This window comes from Hemitrygon akajei, chromosome 7, assembly GCF_048418815.1.
Source record: "Hemitrygon akajei chromosome 7, sHemAka1.3, whole genome shotgun sequence".
Lineage (NCBI taxonomy): Eukaryota > Metazoa > Chordata > Chondrichthyes > Myliobatiformes > Dasyatidae > Hemitrygon > Hemitrygon akajei.
The window spans coordinates 167,106,537-167,129,292 of NC_133130.1; the positions used below are offsets into that span (position 1 = coordinate 167,106,537).

Here is a 22,756-nt window from a genome sequence, read left to right on the forward strand (position 1 = left end):
CGCAGTTACACTTGTGTGCTAGGCCCAGACCAGGTTGTCTGAAATGGTAACACTGACAAATTTAAAGTTGCTGACCTCGTCCACCTCTGATGCCCTGACGAGGACTGGCTCATGGACCACCAATACATACATCTAACTCATGACAAAATCTGCATTTTCCAGAAATTGATGCTTGAATATTGAACCAAATTAACAATGGGAAATTGAACTCTGTAAAGGCCATACGGTTCTTGACATTTTAGAAAAATTACAAACTTCTCCAAATAAAACTTTTCTACAGCCACAAATGAAAACCACAGCACTGAATTATTTATTCAGGAAAGACATGATTTTGATGCAAAACATTAAATATAGTCAGATAAAATTGTTTGCGTTTATTTCCGGAGTCACCTGTTGCAAATCAATAAGACATGAGCGATGATTTAAGAAACACATCAGCTCATATTGTTTATAGATTTCTGGAAGGGAATTTTGTGAAAAGAACAATTATTTTACAATCACAATTTCTGTTGGTAGTATTATAAAAGAACATCCCAATTATTATCATTGTTTGAGTGATAAAATGGTGCAGGCTTCTTCTCACATCTGTTAAATTGAATTATTCTGCTTCACTGAATGAAGTTACTGAGGCACATTGGTTAGAAATGTCAATTGCATTTTTTGTATCTATCTATTTGTTTATTCATTTATTAATTTGGGATGCAATGCAGAACAAGCCCTTCCAGCACAACGAGCAGAGCTGCTCAGTAACCCACCACCTAATCACAGGACAATTTACAATGACCAATTAACCTGCTCACTGGTAACCCTTTGGATTGAGAGGGGAAACTGGAGCACTCGGAAGAAACACATATACATTCAGGAAGAATGCACAAACATTCTTACAGAGGACACCGGAATTAAACTCCAAATTCCAATGCCCCAAGCTGCAACAGTGTCACACTAACTGTTACCCTACTGTGGCACTGTAGCAGCAAGTGTGTAGAATGAAGATGCATCAAGCCTCATCATTGTACAGAGTACCTTCAGTGACCATTGTGTAACGTGGTGCGATGCAGAACTAAGGATAAGGAGGAGAAGAAAGCTTCCATTTATAGAAATGTTCACCTCCGCAGGAGATAACCTGTAGACCATTATTCTGAAAGTAGTCATCCGAGTCATAAAGATCAGGAACGGTGAAATTTGATGCGCACCCTGTCCCCAGTTAACAAGAAGTGAGGAGAATAATGGGCAGGGGTTCTGCACCCACTGCTCTGTGGATAGAATCCATGTTCCATAGTTCATTAAAGTTCACAGGCTATGTAATGTGTATTAGTGGAGTTAGATCAGGGGTTCCCAATCTTTTTTATGCCGTAAACCAGTAAGCAAGGGGTCCATGGACCCCAGAGTCAGATGGTTGAGGGTACCGGTCTCACTCTGTACAGCTGAGTACGAGTTGACATACGGGCACAGTGCCACGGGAAGGTTAAACTGTCAGAGGTGCCTTCTTTCAGGAGAGATGAAGCTCTGTCTGCCCTATCAGATGAAGGATCCTCCAAGATTCTGTGGGCTGAAAGATAACTGTGTTCTTGAACTCTTCAGCTGAGCCAGGCAGATCGCTGTGTTTAAAGCTGACTGCTGCATTTTAACAGTGATATCACCTCAAAAGTACTTCAGAGCTTTAGACTGTGTGAAAGGAAGTAATTAAATGCAAATCTTTCTTTAGGAACACGTAGAAAATGGTCTCCGGAATAAACTCTCTGACTGCCAGTACTTACAAACAGGAGCACTAGGTTTTTGGGAATAGAGGTGGGGGAAGGGAGCAGGGAAAAGGCTTTGCTTATTCCCAGCTCATTTCGCACATTTTCCCCATCCTGATCACCCCAGCAGTTCTTTGGTTTTAGCCACAAGATGTTTGTCCATGTCAGCAGTAACATCCTCTGTCATCTGTTGAATCTACAAAGAAATACACAGCAAGTTACCAGCAAAGCTTAACCCTTGCATCTCCTAACAATCCTTGTTAATCCATTTTATAAATAATCTGAATTAGCATTTCATCATTATGCATTAGACACCAGAATAAAATGGAAAAAAACATTTTACTGAGCTTTAGTTTTAAAATTGTCTAATTATAATAAATCATCATAAAACTGAGTTTTCTTTTAATTTAATGAAAGGGGAGGGGTCATAGGTTTAGGGTGTGAAGGGAAAGATTTAAAAACAACCCTGAGGGTCAACTTTTACATGCAGATGGTCATGAGTAAAATGGAACGAGTTGCCAGAGAAAGTGATTGAAGCAAATACAACAGTATCATTAAGAGGCATGTGGACAGGTACACGGAGAGATATAGGCTGAATGCTGGAAATTGGGCACCATGCAGTACTGCTCTGTGATTTGATGGAAAGATAACGAGCAAGCATGTGCCAAAGAGATTTTGATTCTCCCAACAAAGATCTTCCAACTGAAACGTTAACTGAGGCTGCCTGGCCTGCTGAGCGTTTGCAGCAGTTCCTGTTTTGATTTCAGAGATTTACATATTATTCAGCAACACTGAGACCTAAGTAAAGCATGATAACTGTATAAAGCTCTGCTGACTTTAATAAATTTAATTCAAATGCACCTTAAGTTATCACTTACTCACTGGTGGCAAGGGCAGTGTGAAATTTGCAGATGTATGTGGGTGTCAAAGTTGAGGGCTCTACCAATGTTTTGTTTGTTGTTCCTTTCCACGCCTTGTGGCACATTGGATGGCAACCTTGCTGTTTCTTTAGCATTTTCTGTCAGTTTTTTGTTACAAAGCCAAGTTGCTAGCTTGACACTCAACCCAGCACAGATAGAGAGCCGGCAAGGAGCTGGCCGGATCCGAACCCGGGACCACTTGCCTCAAAGTCTGGTGCAGATGTCACTACACCGCCAGCCAGCCAAACATAATGAGAATTACTGAAAAAGACCCCGAACAAAGGGACAAAACACTGACACATAATAATCATTTTGATATAAATGTAGGAATACATCTTTATGTAAAGGGCTGTGGAACTCATTGCTACAGATGGTTGTGCAGGCCCAATCATTGAGTATATTTAAAGTGGAGGTTTACATCCATAAGGAGTGCTGTCGCAGGAAAGCAGCATCCATTAACAAGGACCTGCACCATCCAAGCCATGCTCTCTTCTCACTGCTGCCATCAGGAAGGAGGTACAGGAGACTCAGGACCCACACCACCAGGTTTGGGAACAATTATTACCCAGCTATCAGAGTCTTGAACCAGAGGGGATAACTTCACTTGGCCCATCAATGAACTGTTCCCAGAATATAAGGACTCGCTTTCAAGCATAATTTATCTGATGTTCTTGATATTATTTGCTTATTTATTTATTTTCATTGTTTTCTTTTGTATTTGCAGTTTGTTGTCTTTTTTTGTACACTGGTTGTTTATCTGCCCTGTTGGGTACAGTCTCTCATTGATTCCATTATGGTTCTTGTTACTGAACATGCCCGCAGGAAAATGAATCTCAGGGCTGTATATGGTGACATACATGTACTTTGATAATAAATTTACTTCGAAACTTCGATAGGTTCTTGATGATTCAGGGTGTCACAGGTTCCAGGGAGAAGGCAGGAGAATGGGGTTCAGAGGGATAATAAATCAGCCATGATGGAATGGTGGAGCACATTTGATAGGCCAAATGGACTAATTCCACTCCTATGTGTTATGGTCTTATTGTCTAATATCTACTGAGAGAAAATTATGACATGTATGTACTTCGATAATAAGTTTATTTTGAACTTTGAATGCTGGCAAATGGGACTAGCTTGGATGCACCTTGCTGGGCAAAGACCAGATGGGCTGAACAGCCTGTGTCTGTGCTTTATGACTCTATGAGTAGAATATCTCTCACCTTTTAGGTACATTGTGTCCCAAAGAAATCCAATAGTTTAATTGGACATCATCTTCTCCAATAAGACCCTGTGAATATAGTAACTATCCCTGGGTGGTTCATTATTCACCTCATGTCTTATGGTCTTAATATCGGCATTTCTCTGTCCCAAATGATTACAGTACCACTGGGCAATGGAGCTGGCAAGGAGCTGAAATTCCTGAGAGCCCCAGCAAACATCACACAAGTGGCTCACATCTTTGTCCGAATGGCTTGCTTTTCTCTGCTCCTGTCCCTCACCCTGTTCATCTGTAAGAGGCCAATCGATGGAAGATAACTCAACGCTGACAACTGACAAATTGATGAGCTGACCTTTTGAGGGCACTGTATTGCTGGGCTTGGTAATCAGTGAACTACAAGTTAAAGTGTCAATGGAAACATGCTGGAGAAATTGCGGGGCTTTCAGATTAATTGGAGAGCCCTTTCAAAGCGTCAGGAGAGACAGGATTCGTCAAACCTGCTGGTGTACTAAACCATGCAGAGAACAGGGAAATATAGACCATTAATGGCTTAGCAGAAATCAGCTAATGCAGAAGCACTGAGAGGAGCAAAGATAGTCCAGCGTGATTTTTCTTTGTTCAATTATTCCTTGATTTGCACTGATTTGCAGCTGACCCTTGTCAGATCATTTCACATGCCCATGCTATATGTACTGTGGTCCAGGTATAAAAATAACCGAATGTCATCTTGAAAATTACCTCATACAGTTGACATTTTAAATGTATGTGGAAGCTATTCCCTACCTGTAACAAGCAGAATTAGTGCACACAGCTCCTGTAATTCAGTTAAACCTTTCCAGCATTCTTACAGCGAACCCTAAATTTGCTCCGTTATAATACCATGTTTGAACACTTAACCCATTCGGAAGAAATTACTCTCAGCGTTACTTTATTTAAGGTGTCAAGCCACTTACAATGATTATGTGATTTCAGAGCCCATGTTTAAAAGATTTGTTTAAAGGGGGAATTCCCATGGTGTTAGAATCACTACATTTCCTTTGCTAAAGTGCAAACTATTTAAAATAATATTAAAAAATCAGCAATTGTTAAATAAATACACAGAAATCCAAATAACACCCTTCCACAATGCACAAAAAGCCTTTTTATCCTCAGCAAATCTATTTGCCTGTTTCAGGACAACATCACAAACTTCTGCAAGTGGTATCTCGATTATAGCCATTAAAGTTTAAAGAATTATAAAATGGGTCAAATCTAAACGACAGTCAGAAGGAAGTAATTACAGGAATTCATGCAAGAGGCTACAGTGATCTGCAAAGGGTTTTGGCTGCAGTATCACTTACCAGAAAATTAATGTAGCTATGCTGTATAATTACATCTTCCTTTGTTTAGCAACCATTTAATCTTTGATATACACGATATCTATAGCAACATTAATTGGCCTTCACTATTATGGTCTGTGCAGTCAGCAAGCCCAGGTGCTTCCCCACAGGAAGCAAGAAGGAAAGATCAGGGGAAAAAATCGTTGCAGCTATTCGAGTGACCACAGTGACTCATGTCGGGAACAATGCGTTTGGAACGCTGGAGGAACTCAGCAGGTCAGCCAGCATCTATGGAGGGAAACTGAGAGTTGATGTTTCAGGCTGAGACCCTTCATCGGGGCTAGTCAGGAAGAGGGATGTGCAGACCAGCATCTGTACTCTTCCCCCTCTCGTCTTTTTCCATTTGCCATTCTAGCTCCCCTCTCACCCCTTCTCTTCACCTGCACATCACCTCCCTCTGGTTCCCCCCTCAACCCTTCTCCTCACTTGCCCATCACCTCCCTCTGGTTCCCCTCTCAACCCTTCTCACTTGCCCATCACCTCCCTCTGGTTCCCTTCCTCCTTCCTTTTCTCCACTCTCCTCTCCTATCAGATTCTTCTTATTCAGCCCTTTACCTTTTCCACATATCATCTCCCAGCTTTTCAATTCATCCATCTTTCCCCACCCACCTAACTTCCTCTTCAGCCAGTCTCATCTATAAACTGCGAGCTTTTACTCCTCCTCTCCCCCACCTTCTTATTCTGGCTTCTTCCCCCTTCCTTTCCAGTCGTGATGAAGGGTTTCAGCCTTCACATCACCGAGGACCTCACGTGGTCTGTACAACATCAGTTGTGTGGTGAAAAAGGCACAACAGTGCCTCTTTCACCTCAGATGGTTGAGTAAGTTTGGTATGGGCACTCAAATCCTAAGAACTTTCTACAGGGGCACAATTGAGAGCATCCTGACTGGCTGCATCACTGCTTGGTGTGAGAACTGTACTTTCCTCAATCACAGGATTCTGCAGAGAGTGGTGCGGACAGCCCAGCGCATCTGTAGCTGTGAACTTCACATGATTCAAGGCATTTGCAAGGACAGGTGTGTAAAAAGGGCCCGTAGAATCATTGGGGACCCAAACCATCCCAACCACAATCTATTCCAGCTGCTACCATCCGGGAAATGGTACCACAGCATATAACCAGGACCAATAGGCTCCAGGACAGCTTCTTCCACCAGGCCATCAGAATGATGAACTCATGCTGATTTGAGTGTACTCTATATTACATTGACTGCTCTACTTATTATAAATTACTATGATTGCACATTGCACATTTAGATGGAGACATTACAGAAAGATTTTTACTCCTCATGTATGCGAAGGATGTAAGAAATAAAGTCAATTCAATTCAATTCAGAAGGCCAGCATACCATCATGGGACAAACGGTCTGTACTGTTCTATGTTAATAACAATTTCAGTATCAAATGTTGATTAGTACAAAGGCAACACGAGTGAATCTGCAGATTCAGGAAATAAATAAAAACACAAAATGCTGGCAGAACTCAGCAGGCCAGACAGCATCTATGGGAGGAGGTAGGGTTTCGACCCGAAACGTCGTCACTACCTCCTCCCTTAGATGCTGTCTGGCCTGCTGAGTTCTGCCAGCATTTTGTGTTTTTGTTGATTAGTACAAAATGGGTTTGTCTTTGAAAACCAGTACCAACTCCTCCACCAAGCTAACTTGGACTTCTATTGATATGACCGAGATTTGCAGTTCAGGTTTGAAGCCACTGGACCTTTGATGGTCAGATTTGATTTGATTTGATAGGATTTTAACCTGGCTCACACAATCTGTGAAATTGTTACACAGTCAGAAAGCCTGTTTTTACCCTTATCCCTCTCCCTCCTCACGTCTGTGCAGTGCTGGACTCCATATCAGTAAAACCACAAGAGATGGAATGGATATTCTTTATAAATTCTTTATTTTCATCCAATTAATTGGGCCACCAAGTAAGAAATCTTAAATTTCAACCCCAAGCAAATTAACCATTCGACAAACTTCAAAAAATCTTTGTTTGCAGAAGCAGGGTGATTATAGGGCACGCCGCAGAGCACTGACGTTCTGGCAATTGATCAAAACGTCATGTACACACAATACTGATCCATGTAACAATCTCTGCAAGGTTGCAGAAAAGCCAGAACTGAGCGCAACACAATGGTCAGACTTTCTTTCGTCTTTACTTCTGTTGCCCTTTTCACTTTCCCACTGCTCTACAGCTTATAGATCTACTGGTATCCTGACATGGCTTCCTAAGGTTGTATTCACTGGAGGATGAGGAGGAGCAGGGATAAGCTCCCACTACCTATTAAATGCTTACAATGGCGTGCCTCTGACAACCAACTCCTGGCCCTTAGCTACTAAGCCTGGCAGAACCAATTCTACTGACAGGAGAAGGGGCAAAGGCAGGTTTCTGGCACCGTAAATCCCATCATTTCAGGCAAATGGGGCTCATCAGCCCTTGGCATCTTGTCTAGGAGGAGGAAAGCTCTGATCTCAAAGCTCTGCTGCCTTGCGGCTATATCCACTCATGGGAAAGGCTTTGGGAGTAAGCCCCGAGGGAAAAATTCCTGAGCTGGAGCCCTCAAGGCAGTCCTACGCTGAGTTCAACGCTGACTGGCAACTTCTGCGATGTTGTTGGTGTCAAATTGTATTGATCTCTGCTGTTCCTTTAGACTCATCAGTTGTGTGGAGAGGGAGAGCCTACAGCACGGGCAAGTTTGCTATCCATATCATTCTGCCTTGACTTGCATACTGGCTTGGGTGTCACATAAACATCTAGAACACAACATCCATGGTCAACCCCGACCAATGATGGGCCTCAATCCCGACATGGGGCGCAAAAGCATTTGAATATTTGTTGGTCAGAATGGCAGCAAATGCCTCTGCGGGAATCATATGTTGATACTTAGCTGGAGAATTATACAATAGGGAAACTGTCCCTTCAGCCCATCTCATACATGCCAACCAAAGGAGTCCTATTCAAACTAGTCTCATTTACCAGCATTTCAATGTTCAAAATTCAACTAAACTTATTATTAAAGTATGTATATGTCACCATATACTACTCATTTTCTTACAGACATTCACAGTAGAACAAAGAAGTTCAATACAATCATTGGAAAAACTCCACACAAAGATTGACAAATGACCAAATGTACAAAAGAAGACAAACTATGCAAATACAATAGTATTAAATCAATAAATAACACAGAGTATGGGGTGCAGAATCCTTGAACATGAGTCCATAAACTGCAGTGAGAAAAGAGCATGGCCTGGATAGTGGGAATCCCTGATGCTGATTCATTTGGTCCATAACCTTCTAGATTTTTCCAATCCATGTACCTGTCCAATTGCCTTTTAAAAGCTGTCACTGTATTTGTCCTGAGGAATGATCTCAGTTCGAAGCATCAACTATTTATTCCCCTTGGCTCAAAACATCGACTGTTTATTCCCCTCGGCCCAAAGCATCGATCGTTTATTACCCTCAGCTCAAAACATCAACTGCGTTTTCCCCTCAGCCCAAAGCATCAACTGTTTATTCCCCTCGGCCCAAAGCATCAACTGTTTATTCCCCTCGGCCCAAAACATCGACCGCTTATTCCCCTCGGCCCAAAACATCGACCGCTTATTCCCCTCGGCCCAAAACATCGACCGCTTATTCCCCTCGGCCCAAAACATCGACCGCTTATTCCCCTCGGCCCAAAACATCGACCGCTTATTCCCCTCGGCCCAAAACATCGACCGCTTATTCCCCTCGGCCCAAAACATCGACCGTTTATTCCCCTCGGCCCAAAACATCGACCGCTTATTCCCCTCGGCCCAAAACATCGACCGCTTATTCCCCTCGGCCCAAAACATCGACCGTTTATTCCCCTCGGCCCAAAACATCGACCGCTTATTCCCCTCGGCCCAAAACATCGACCGCTTATTCCCCTCGGCCCAAAACATCGACCGCTTATTCCCCTCGGCCCAAAACATCGACCGCTTATTCCCCTCGGCCCAAAACATCGACCGCTTATTCCCCTCGGCCCAAAACATCGACCGCTTATTCCCCTCGGCCCAAAACATCGACCGCTTATTCCCCTCGGCCCAAAACATCAAATGTTTATTCCCCTCGGCCCAAAACATCAACTGTTTATTCCTCTCCCCTGCCTGACTTGCTGTGTTCCTCCAGTATTCTGTGTGTGTTGCTCAAGATTTCCAGTATCTGCAGAATCTCGTGTTTATGTTATTGCACCTGCCTTAACCACTTCCTCTGGCAGCTCATTCCACACCCTTTGTGTAAAAAACCTGCCCATCAAGTTCCTATTACAGTAAAACTTCCTTTTCTCCTCTTAAATCTGTGCCCTCTAGTTTTTGATTCCCCAATGTTGGGAAAAATATTGAGTGTGTTCACCCAATCTGTGACTCTCAGATTTTATACACCTCTATAAGATCTCCTCTTGGTCTCCCATGTCCCAAGGGATAAAGTGCAAGCCCAGCAACTCCATTTGCCATTCCTTGGCCCACTAATCAGTTGATCAATCCCCTTGTAATGTTTGATAGCTTTCTTAATTAACCACCACAGCACCTACTTTGGTGTCATCTGCAAACTTACTAACCATGCCTTCTACATTCTTATCCAAATCATTGATATATCCAGCATAGCAACGTAGCAGTCAGCATAATGCTTTACAGAGCTAGCAACCGGAAGATCAGAATTCAATTCCTGCTGCTGTCTATAAGGAGTTTGCATGTTCTTCCTGTCACAGTTAGGCTTTCACCAGATGCTCCAATTTCCCCCACATTGCAAAGACACATGGGTTACGGTTGGTAAGCTGTTGACGCTGGAAGCCCGGCAACATTTCTCCATGCTCATGCTCCACAATGGTCACTCCTCTCTCTCTCTCTCTCTATGGTGGTAAGGCTATGAAGACTACCCTGGCTGCTATGTTCCACGCCTGCTAATATGATGAACTGATAAGCGAATCTCTGGGCTGCTCTGGGGTTTGGATCTGAGGACTCAATTTTTGGTTCAGATTGTCGTTTGCTTCAATCGTTTCCATGATTTGTGCTTTTTTTTCTTTTCTCTTGCATTTCGGGTGTTGGTCTTTTATTTATTTAATTGGGTTCTGGGCTTCTTGCTTTGTGGTACCTGTGAGCAAACAAACCTCAAGGTTGTATAATTTATACACTTTGAACTTCGGACACTTGTGGGCTGCTCCCAGCACATCTTCAGACTGTGTTGGCCAACGGCACAATTCACCTCATGTTTTGATGTACATGTGACAATTACAGCTAATCTTTAGTCGTTATCCGTGCTCCTGAATATCACTAGCTTTCTCAATCAGTGATAATCAGTGCAGTCAACCGATAATCTCTTCTGACCACAATCATTGTGTAATGCAGCCTGTATGTTTTTTGTTCAATCTGGGTATGCAACATGAACAAAGACAGGATTCTAGGGGAGAGATTGCTCCCTAATGACCCATCCTGGGGTTAGAGGTCTGTGTATGAAGGAGTGACAGGGCTTGTTTTGCTGTTTCCCCTCCCTCTTCCTCAATTCTGGCCTCTTACCTCTTCTCCTCACCTGCCTATCACCTCCCCATGGTGCCCCTCCTCATTCCTTTCCTCCCATGGTCCACCCTTTTCTCCTATCACATTCCTTCTTCTTCAACTCTTCACCTCTTCCTCCTATCACCTCCCATCTTCTTAGTTCATGCACCCTCCCCCACCCACCCACCTTTGACCTCACTTGCCAGCTCACGCTCCTTCCCCTTCCCACACCACCTTATTCTGTCATCATCCCTCCTTCCTTTCCAGCCTTGATGAAGGGTCTCAGCCGTTTATTCCACTCCATAGATGCTGCCTGACCTGCTGACTTTCTCTAGCATTTTGTGTGTGTTGCATTTCCAGCATTTGTAGAATCTCTTATCTGTTTTGTTTTGCTGTTGTTGTTTTGTTGCTTGTTGTGTTCTGTGTTGATCTGCTGAGTTGAACGTGCAGCAACATTTGCAGGCTGCCCTCAGCACATTCTTGGACTGCGTTGGCCGTGGCTGCAAATGACGCATGTCACTGTGTGTTTCGACGTACAGTGATAAATAAGCTTGTATCTTGAAATTGAATCTTGATCTGATTGAGAGAGCGAGAGCAAAAGTGTGCAGGAGGCAAGCAAACCTGATAGCACACGTTTAGTGCCAGAAACCAAAGATAAATTTCTCATTTGCAATCTTATGGTGCAATTGGGAACACCAAATGCCTTTGGTTAGAAGATTATTATAGTGCTTTTAAGAAACACTTAAGAAAACATTAAAAGGAGGGGGAAGGGGGAGTGGTGGGAAAATTGCAACCATATTGTATTAAGACACTCCACTGACCTGCTTTTCCAGCAGTCTGATTGTATCTTCAGAGACAGAATCCTTTGATTTCTTAACTTGTGCAATGGCATTGGCGCGCAGTTTTCGCAGCGATTCCTTTGACTTGTTTGTTATCTGCTTTGCAAGTTTGGCTAGATGTTCCCTGTGCTCTCTGGTCACCCTGCGGGAACAGTTAACGATGTCAAAGCAAATCCCAGAAAGATAAAGCATGAATTGAAACAAAACGCCTGATGTACACATGTACACGATGCTGCCCGCTTTAGAGGATGCGTGCTATGAGCAGAGGGTGAACAAGCGGGAACTGTTTTCTCCAGAGCAGCAGAGACTGAGGGGACATTGGATAGAAGGTTATAAAATTACGGTATGTGAGAATTCTAGCCTGCCCACCTACTCAGCTGATCAAGATCATCTGTAATTTTATTTGTAATAAAATTATAGGGCAGAGAGCTAGTTTCCATAGACCATAAGACAAAGGAGCAGAAGTTGGCCATTCAGCCCATCGAGTCTGCTCCGCCATTTCATCATGAGCTGATCCAATCTCCCCTTTAGTCCCATTTCCCCGCCTTCTCACCATAACCTTTGATGCCCTGATTACTCAGATACATATCAATCGCTGCCTTAAATACACCCAACGACTTGGCCTCCACTGCCGCCCGTGGCAACAAATTCCATAGATTCACTACCCTCTGGCTAAAAAAATCTTTTTGCATTTCTGTTCTGAATGGGCGCCCTGCAATCCTCAAGTCATGTCCTCTCGTACTAGACTCCCCCACCATGGGAAACAACTTTGCCACATCCACTCTGTCCATGCATTTCAACATTCAAAATGTTTCTGTGAAGTCCCCCCTCATTCTTCTAAACTCCAAGGAGTACAGTCCAAGAGCAGTCAAACGTTCCTCATATGTTAACCCTCTCATTCCCAGAATCATTCTAGTGAATCTTCTCTGAACCCTCTCCAATGTCAGCACATCCTTTCTTAAATAAGGAGCCCAAAACTGCACACAGTATTCCAAGTGATGTCTTACCAGTGCCTTATAGAGCCTCAACATCACATCCCTGCTCCTACACTCTATTCCTCTAGAAATGAATGCCAACATTGCATTCGCCTTCTTCACCACCGACTCAACCTGGAGGTTAACCTTAAGGGTATCCTGCATGAGGACTCCCAAGTCCCGTTGCATCTCAGAACTTTGAATTCTCTCCCCATTTAAATAATAGTCTGCCCGTTTATTTCTTCTACCAAAGTGCATGACCGTACACTTTCCAACATTGTAATTCATGTGCCACTTCTTTGCCCATTCCCCCAATCTATCCAAGTCTCTCTGTTTCCTCAGCACTACCGGCCCCTCCTCCTATCTTTGTATCATCAGCAAACTTAGCCACAAAGCCATCTATTCCATAATCCAAATCGTTGATATACAATGTAAAAAGAAGCGGCCCCAACACGGACCCCTGTGGAACACCACTGGTAACCAGCAGTCAACCAGAATGTGATCCCTTTATTCCCACTCTCTGTTTCCTGCCAATCAACCAACGCTCTATCCACGTATGTAACTTCCCTGTAATTCCATGGGCTCCTACTTTGTTCAGCAGCCTCATGTGGCACCTTGTTAAAGACCTTCTGAAAATCCAAATACACAACATCCACTGCATCTCCCTTGTCTAGCCTACTTGTAATTTTCATAGAACACAGAACACTGGAACAGGCACTTCAGCCCACAAATTTGTGCCAAACCAAATAAACTAGTACTGACTGAGAAAGGATGCACTTGCCATAGAGGACTCATTAATCCTCTAGGAATTCCAGGGATAACATACCTGCCACAGGAGATGGAGTAGACCAAGATTATACTCTCTGAGAGGAGATCGCATTGAAATTTACAAAATCCTTAAACACAAGAGATTCTGCAGATGTTGGAAATTTTGAGCAACACACAGAGTGCTGGAGGAACTCAGCAAATCAGGCAATATTTGTGGAGAGGAACAAACAGTCGATGTTTTGGGTCAAGATCCTTCATCAGGACTTTATCATGAATGGATAATTTCACTTACCCCAACACTGATCTGTTCCCACAACCTGTGGACTTACTTTCAAGGACTCTTCATTTCATTCTCCATATTTATGGTTTATTTATTTATTTTTTCTTTTTTGTATTTGCACAGTTCATTGTCTTTTGCAAATGGGCATTTTTCCATCTTACTGTGTTTGTTCATTGATTCTATAGTGTTTCTTTGTACCTACTGTGAATATCTGCAATAAAATGAATCTCAAGGTTGTATATGGTGACATATATGTACAGTACTTTAATAATACATTTACTTTGAACTTTGAAGGTCTTGGTCTATAAAGTTGACTGCTTATTCCTCTATAGATGTTCTCTGACTTGCTTGCCTTTGCAGCTTTGATCTCATTTATAACCCTTTTGTATCTCCAGTTTGGATACAAGTAATAGACGCTTCCTGAACCTTTTCCAGAGAAAACAAGGTTGTGTTTGAGGAACTGTGTCCATAGCATCTGCATCTTCCCTTTCTGCCTTCCTTTCGAGTCCTGATGAAGGGTCTTGACCTGAATCATTCACTGTTTATTCCTCCTCATAGACGCTGCCTGACTGATTGAGTCCCTCCACCATTTTGTGTGTGTTACAAAATTCCTACAGAACTCCATCATGAACGTTCTAAGCCTGGCTGCAAAAGGAGCAGGGTTGGACCCGGGGCTAGCAAACACATCCTACAAAAACCCAGAGATACAGAAATGCCAAGGCAACTAAAAGACTGGCCCAGGACAGAGAACTCTGGCGAGCTGCTCTAAGTGGCCTATTCCCCAGTGGGCTTAAGTAGAAAAAGATGATAAGATTTTTACAGGGCTTAACAGTAAGGATTGGAACCACAGAAGACAGCAGTCACTAGAACGTGGAGCAAAAAATAAGAAACTGCTGAATGAACTCAGCAGGTCAAGCAGCATCAGTAGAAGCAGAGGGATAGTTAACATTTCGTGTTGAGAGCCTGCATCAGGGAGTAAGGATTGTTTCCAACCCCCCCACCACAGCTAAAGCATCTAAAACCAGGGTCACAGAACAACGGTCAGCTATTTTATACTGAGAGAAGAACAAGATCGGAAAAAAGCTGCAGGAAGCTGTAAACTCAGCCAGCGCCATCATATGCAATAGCCTCCCTAACATCGAGGATACCTCCATAAAGTGATGCCTCAAAAAGGTGGCATCCGTCACGAAGGACCCCCATCATCCAGGATGTGCCCTCTTCTCATTGCTACCATCAAGGAGGAGGTACAGGAACCTGCAGACAAACACTCAACACTTTCGTAACAGCTTCTTACCCTCTGCTGTTAGATTTCTGAATGGACACTGAGCCCATGAGCACTACCTCAGTATTTTTCCCTCTCTTTGCACTACTTAATTAACTAATACATACTTATTGTTACTTATGGGTTTTTTTATTATGTATTGCACTGTACTGCTGCCACAAAACAACAAATCTCACAACATAATCCAGTGATAATAAACCTGATTCTGATTCTGAGAAGTCTCTTCAGTGAGAGGGTAGTGAAAATCTGTAATTTTCGATCCCAGAGACTTGGTCACTGAGCTCATGCAGAATAGAAATATAGATTTTTGGATATTAAGGGAATAAAGGAAAATGGGGACGTCTATGAACAGCCTGGTGTCACTTTATGTACACATAATCAGTCTATGTACAGCATATAAGCTACCTTATGTACATATTTATTGTGTGTTTAAACATAGCGTTTGTATATAGAACATAGAAATCTACAGCACATTACAGGCCCTTCAGCCCACAATGTTGTGCTGACCATGTAACCTACTCTAAAACTGCCCAGAATTTCTCTCGTGAATAGCCCTCTATCTTTCTAAGCTCCATGTACCTATCTGAGAGGCTCTTAAAAGACACTATTGTATCCGCAAACAGCTACACGGGCAACAGCTTGCTCCCCATATCACATTGCCCGGGCTGCATAACTAGACAGCAAGGAGGCAATATTCATGGTCAATTCTAACCGACAGAGGCCTCAAAAACGAAACCAGGAAATTATAGACTGATGAGTCTGACACCAGTTGTGGGTAAGTTATTGGGAGATATTTTAAGGGACCAAATACACAAGTATTTGGATAGACATAGACAGGTTTAAAGACCTCTCTGAGAAAAGTAAAGGTGTACGAGTATGTTTCATGGTGAAGAATGCTTGATGCGACCCAGGTAGTGCGCACACCCTCAAATCCTTTTGCTCCCCAAATCTGGAGTACCTTATGCTGCTATGCTGACCTTTCTGGCTGCTTAGAGAATTCATGTATGTTATTACACATCTTACCACAGGCCGATACCAGCCTGGCTCTCAATGAACTTTGTGAAACCATCAATATCCATGAACCCACACACCCTGAGGCCGCTTTCATCACCACTGGACACTTTAACCAAGTGTCGCTGGCCAGATCTTATGTAAAGTTCTGCCAACATACTCGACCACTGCTACTTTCCTTACCACAATGCTTACAAAGCACTTCTCCACCCTCTGTTTGGAAAGTCTGACTACTCCTCCATCTTGCTCCTGCCCGCCTACAGGCAGAAACGGAAACAGGAAGCGGCCATAATGAAAACCATCCAGTGCTGGATGGGACAAATCCCCGTGTTGCTGTATCGCCACCTTGATGGCTCTACATAAATCACAGTGGCATCTATTGAGCTCCTGTTGGTCTCTAGAGGCGAAGGCTTTACCCCTTGCACTGAGAGCAACATGCACTGAACTATTTATCCGAGGCTTCTGGTTTGCTGCAATGGATCCGGAGTTTCTCTTGTCCTTATTTATTCCCTATTCTAGTTACCCTCTCACCCCTTCTGCTCTCTTCACCAACCTATCACTGTTTCCCCTCCTCAATGGTTCATTGCTTTCTCCTATTAGATTCCTTCTTCTTCAACCTCTTTCACCTATCCCCTCCCAGCTTCTTCATTCCTTCTTCCACACTCCCCTTCCCCCTCACCCAGTCTCTCCTATCACCTGCAAGCTTGTACTCCTTCTTCTTCTCCCAACCTTCTATTCTGGCTTCTTTCCCCTTCCTTTCCAGTCCTGATGAAGAAAGACATCAGCTCTTTATTTCCCTTTATTGTGCTGCATCAGATTGAGAGTAACAATTTTTTTGTTCCTCTTTACACCACAACCTATGCCCTCCTTAGGGCTGTAAGGAAAAGAGCCATCAGGATCATCACAGAGGCTGCTGAGCGAGTCTCCAGATGGGTATGGATGAAGACTGCGTGACCCATGGACCAGTACTGCTGGGACACAATGCCACGGACTAACTTCTCTATTTATGCCCTTGCAAAATTCAAAATACACATCGAGCTAAATGTGAAAATATTCAAAAATCCAATTCACCTTTTGCTCAAGACAATTTGGATAACATGCTCCAAGTCCCAAAAGATTATTTTGAACATATACGAATTGGAATTAATTCTTGTAAGCCCATGTTACAACACGTTACTGTATGTCTGGGTAAGACCTTGACATTTCACTGTCCTTCATTACAGCAGCAGTGCAGTGAGAATTACAGGTTCATTATTAAAACAATCTCACATTGTAACAGTAGCCCAGAAAGCTATGTGGTTAGAATTGACTCCGAACTTCATCTTGCATAATTACCAAGGGCCAACTGAAATTATGAAGAAGTAATTTGAATTTAAAATACAAATTTTCCTTAATAACTATGATTAGATAGTATCTAAAGTTCCTATTCTTTTACAGCATGTGAAAACACTTGTTACATTTCTATTTACATGAATAACAAGCTTTGATTTTTACTAACAATAGACCATATTATACAGTCTACTTCATAACGCATGGATTAAAATATACTGATTGTAAATTGCTTTGCCTTTTTGCATATTAAGGCTGAAATAATGGTTTTCTATATTTAACGCCAACTTTGCATTTTGTCACTGGAGTAAGAATTTTAATTTTTTGTCAAAAGGAGGTTATAAAATAAACATTTATACACTTCCAATATCTTACATTTTATTTTATTAAAATTACAGGATTCTTTAAATTTAGAATTGATCACTGAAATTAAAAGTGCGAAACTTGTAATTATTTTCCAACAAATCAATCAGTCTTTGACAACCGTCATTTTGATTAGCTGTCAAAACAATATGTAGGGAAATATCACATCTACATGGAGTGTTGTCACAGTAAAGCAAAATCCAGCATCAAGAACCCCCACCACACAGGCCATGCTCTCTTCTCACTGTCACCATCAGGGAGGAGGCACAGGAGCCTCAAGACCCACACCACCAGGTTCAGGAACAGTTATTACCTCTCAACCATCAGGCCCTTGATCCAGAGGGATAACTTCACTTATCACAACAGTGAACTGTTCCCACAACCTATGGAATCACTTTCAAGGATATTTCATTTCATGTTCTTTCTATTATTGCTTAGTTTTTTTCATGTTTCTTTGTATTTGTTGGGAATGCCTGCAAGAAAATGAATGGTGACATATATGTACTTTGATAATCAAGGACTCATCTTATGTTTTCGATATTTATGGTTCCTACAGCACAATACAGACCCTTCGGCCCACAAAGCTGTGCCAAACATGTCCTTACATTAGAAATTACCTAGGGTTACCCATAGCCCTTTATTTTTCTAAGCTCCAAAGAAGCTCCAAAACTCCAAAGTTTATTTTTATTGCTTTTTCTTTCTTTTTGTATTTACACAATTTGTTATCTTTTGTACACTGGTTGTTTGTCCTTCCTGTTGTGTGTAGTCTTTCATTGATTCTATTATGTTTCTTGTATTTATTGTGTATGCCCACAAGAAAATAAATCTCAGGGTTATATATGGCAACGTACATGTACTTTGATAATAAATTTACTCTGAACTTTTGTACTTTGTATATCGATATCAAATGCATCTTAATGCAATATTCCAAACCTACCAGAAGTATTTTAATCTTTAACGTATGTATTGAGTATCCAAGATGCATCTGCTGACTTAAATCATTGCACATTGAAAACTTATTTTAAATTTATTTAGAGAGACAGCGTGGAACAGGCCCTATCAGCCATTAGAGCCACACCGCTCAGCAACCCCCGATAACCCCGATTAACCCTAACCTATTCACAGAGACTAATGAACCTACCTGGTATGTCTTTGGACTGTGGGAGGAAATCAGATCACCCAGGGATAACTCACGCATCCCACGGGGAGAATGTACAGAGACTCCTTACAGAGGATTCTGGAATTGAACTCCAAACTCTGATGCCCTGAGCTGTGGTAGCACTGCGTTAACCGTGGCACCCAAAAGTACTAAGAAGTAACATACACGAAATGCTGGTGGAACGCAGCAGGCCAGGCAGCATCTATAGGGAGAAGCGCTGTCGACGTTTCAGGCCGAGAAGTACTAAGAAGAGCTTAGCACTATTTTAATTTGATAAATAGCAGTTAGCACGATGCTATTACAGCTTGGGGTATTCCAGAGTTCAGAGTTCAATTCCAGCATCCTTTGTAAGGAGTTCATGTGTTTCTCCCAGTATGTGTGCACAGTCAAGACCTACAGGTTGGTTAATTGGTCATTGTAAAGTATCCTGTGATTAGGTTAGGCTGAAATAGGTGGGTTGCTGAGTGGTGAAGCTCATTGGGCCAGAAGAGCTGCATCTCTAAAGAAATAAAGAAATAAAACCGAGTGCCTGGTGGCATTACGTTGTGTCATGAAATTAAAATTTCTCTTTTGCCTCCCACTTTCTCCTGGCTTTCCTGGATCCATAGTAAGTTGTAGACAAGACAAGAGGAAGTTAACGTTGATAGCATGCCTCGCTACCAAGATTTCACTTGGTACTTTAGAGCTGGCCACTGTCCAGTGGTTTTCCTAAAGCAGGAACTACTTGTGGCTGTTAACCCTCTACCGGATGTTGGAACACCCAAACAATGCATCATTATATGACAACATAATGCATTGCCTCGCCACCCCACGGTCCAGATGATTCACAATGTGATAAACTGATGCAGCCCTCCATTGGTTATGGATGACCATGGATGCTTTCCCTAGCTGTCATAGGCAAGCCAGGGCAGTACGATATGGAGAGCAAGGTGTTGCCCAATGCAGCAAGCTTCCCCTCTCCACACAGCTGATGAATCCAAAGGAACGGTAAAGGCCAATACAGTTTGGTACCAGCAGCATTGCAGGAGTTGCCAGTCAACGTTGAACTCAATGTTGGGCTGCCTTAGGAACTCCAGCTCTGGCTTTCTCCTCAGGAAGATTATTCAAGGCTCTATTAATTGGCTTCAGTCATAACGGTGCCCGCAAAGAGCAGGGTGAGCTTCCTCAATGCTCATCGCCCAGTAGCACTCACTCACACCTTCTGTAATGAAATGATTTGAGAGGTCGGTCATGGCTAGAATTAACTCTTGTTTAAGTACAGACCTAGACCTGCTGCAATAAGCATATCGCAGATACAATCTCACTGCCTCTCCACTCATCCTTGGACCAACTGGACCACAGCAATATCCCTGTCAGGCTGTTGCTTATTGATTACAGCTCAGCATTCAACACCATCATACCACAGTACTAATCAACAAGTTCAAAACCTAGGCCTGTGTAGCTCCCTATGTAACTGAAGCTTTGACTTCTTCATCAGAGCATCTGGGGGACATTGACCACCGCTCCCTGGCCTTTAGCATTATCATGGAAAAGGATAGAATCAGAGAGGGGAGGAAAATTTTTAATTGGGGAAGGACAAATTATGAGGCTATAAGGCCAGAACTGGCGGGTGTGAATTGGGATGATGTTTTTGCAGGGAAATGTACTATGGACATGTCGATGTTTAGGGACCTCTTGCAGGATGTTAGCAATAAATTTGTCCTGGTGGAGGAAGATAAAGAATGGTAGGGTGAAAGAAAGTTGACGAGGGTATAGCAGTGGATGCTGTCTATATGGACTTCAGTAAGGCCTTTGACAAGGTTCTGCACGGAATGTTAGTTAGAAAGGTTCAATCGTTAGGTATTAATATTGAAGTAGTAAAATGGATTCAACAGCGGATAGATGGGAGATGCCAGAGAGTAGTGGTGGATAACTGTTTGTCAGGTTGGAGGCCGGTGATTAGCGGTGTGCCTCAGGGATCTGTACTGGGTCCAATGTTGTTTATCATATACATTAATGATCTGGATGATGGGGTGGTAAATTGGATTAGTAAGTATGCAGATGATACTAAGATAGGTGGTGTTGTGGATAATGAAGTAGGTTTTCAAAGCTTGCAGAGAGATTTAGGCCAGTTAGAAGAGTGGGCTGAAGGATGGCAGATGGAGTTTAATGCTGATAAGTGTGAGGTGCTACATTTTGGTAGGAATAATCCAAATAGGACATACATGGTAAATGGTAGAGCATTGAAGAATGCAGTAGAACAGAGTGATCTAGGAATAATGGTGCATAGTTCCCTGAAGGTGGAATCTCATGTGGATAGGGTGGTGAAGAAAGCTTTTGGTATGCTGGCCTTTATAAATCAGAGCATTGAGTATAGGAGCTGAGGTGTAATATTAAAATTGTACAAGGCATTGGTGAGGCCAAATTTGGAGTATTGTGTACAGTTCTGGTCACCGAATTATAGGAAAGATGTCAACAAAATAGAGAGAGTACAGAGGAGATTTACTAGAATGTTACCTAGGTTTCAGCACCTAAGTTACAGAGAAAGGTTGAACAAGTTATGTCTTTATTCTTTGGAGCGTAGAAGGTTGAGGGGGGACTTGATAGAGGTATTTTAAATTATGACGGGGATAGATAGAGTTGACATGGATAGGCTTTTTCCATTGAGAGTAGGGGAGATTCAAACAAGAGGACATGGATTGAGAGTTAGGGGGCAAAAGTTTAAGGGTAACACGAGGGGGAATTTCTTTACTCAGAGAGTGGTAGCTGTGTGGAACGAGCTTCCAGTAGAAGTGGTAGAGGCAGGTTCGATATTGTCATTTAAAGTAAAATTGGATAGGTATATAGACAGGAAAGGAATGGAGGGTTATGGGCTGAGTGCAGGTTGGTGGGATTAGGTGAGAGTAAGTGTTCGGCACGGTCTAGAAGGACTGAGATGGCCTGCTTCCGTGCTGTAATTGTTATATGTTATTAGGAGACCACAATCAGTGTGGATTGGAAATAAAATTTCCTCTTAGCTGACAAGGATGTGTGCTTATCCCACTGCTCTAGTCCCTCTGCACTCATGGCTGTAATGGCAAGGCAGAGCTCAAATGTCACCTATAAATTTGCCGATGACACAACTGTTGTTGACAGATTAGCAGATGTGACAAGGAAGCATACGGGAGTGAGACGGATCATTTGGTTGAGTGGTGTCGCAATAACAACATTTAAAAAATTTATTTAGAGATAAAGAGTAGGCCCTTTCATCCCTTTCAGCTGCACCGCACAGCAGCCCGACAGCCTCAACCTCATCACAGGACAATTTACAATGACCCATTAACCTACTAACTGGACTGAGGGAGGAAACTGGAGCACATGGAGGAGGATATACTCCCTATGTACTCTTCTCATTACTACCATCAGTGAGGTGGTAGAGAAGCCTGAAGATGCACCTGTATGTTTTAGGAACAGCTTTTTCCCTCTACCATCAGATTTCTGAATGGTTCATGAACAGTACCTCACTACATTGTTCTCTTTTTGCACTTCTTATTTATTTTTATATACGTTGTAAATTAGTTATTTTTTATGTGTTGCACCATACTGCTGCTGCAAAACAACAAATTTCATGGCATAAAGCTGATTCTGATTTAAAGTCACACCATGTTCTGCTCTGTGTCACCCTTGCGCTTGCTGATTGACCTTGGCTCCTAGTCTAAAAACAGTTCAGCTTTGAAATTCCCATCTTCGATTTCAAACTCCTCGCCCTCCCCATCTTTATAAACCTCTTCCACCTCATCTTGACGCTTCACCAATCCCAGCACTAGTCCCTTAACCTGCTGAACAACCCCTACCTTCCCATTCTGACCTACCTCAACATATACTCTCTCACAACGTCAAAGGAACTTCCCTAGAAACTACTGGTATTATTTGCATTGCATCTCTCAATTACACCCTGAAACACGAGATCGCCTTCGATTTTGATATTATTACCATTCAGATTTGGAATTTTCAGCTGAATTAC

The 22,756-nt window shown here is 42.6% G+C and overlaps 1 protein-coding gene across 1 annotated transcript in view; it reads right to left on the reverse strand.

Annotated features, from left to right (window-relative positions):
• Positions 1-287: 287 nt before the first annotated feature.
• Positions 288-22,756, reverse strand: part of mrrf (mitochondrial ribosome recycling factor) — a 69,785-nt gene continuing 47,316 nt past the window's right edge. Inside the window, exons 6-7 of the mRNA XM_073052529.1 lie at positions 11,591-11,750; positions 288-1,935 (exon numbers count right to left, since the gene is read on the reverse strand). Of these exons, the coding sequence (XP_072908630.1) occupies positions 1,858-1,935; positions 11,591-11,750 (238 nt within the window). The 3' untranslated portion in view covers positions 288-1,857. The remainder of the gene's footprint in view (positions 1,936-11,590; positions 11,751-22,756) is intronic.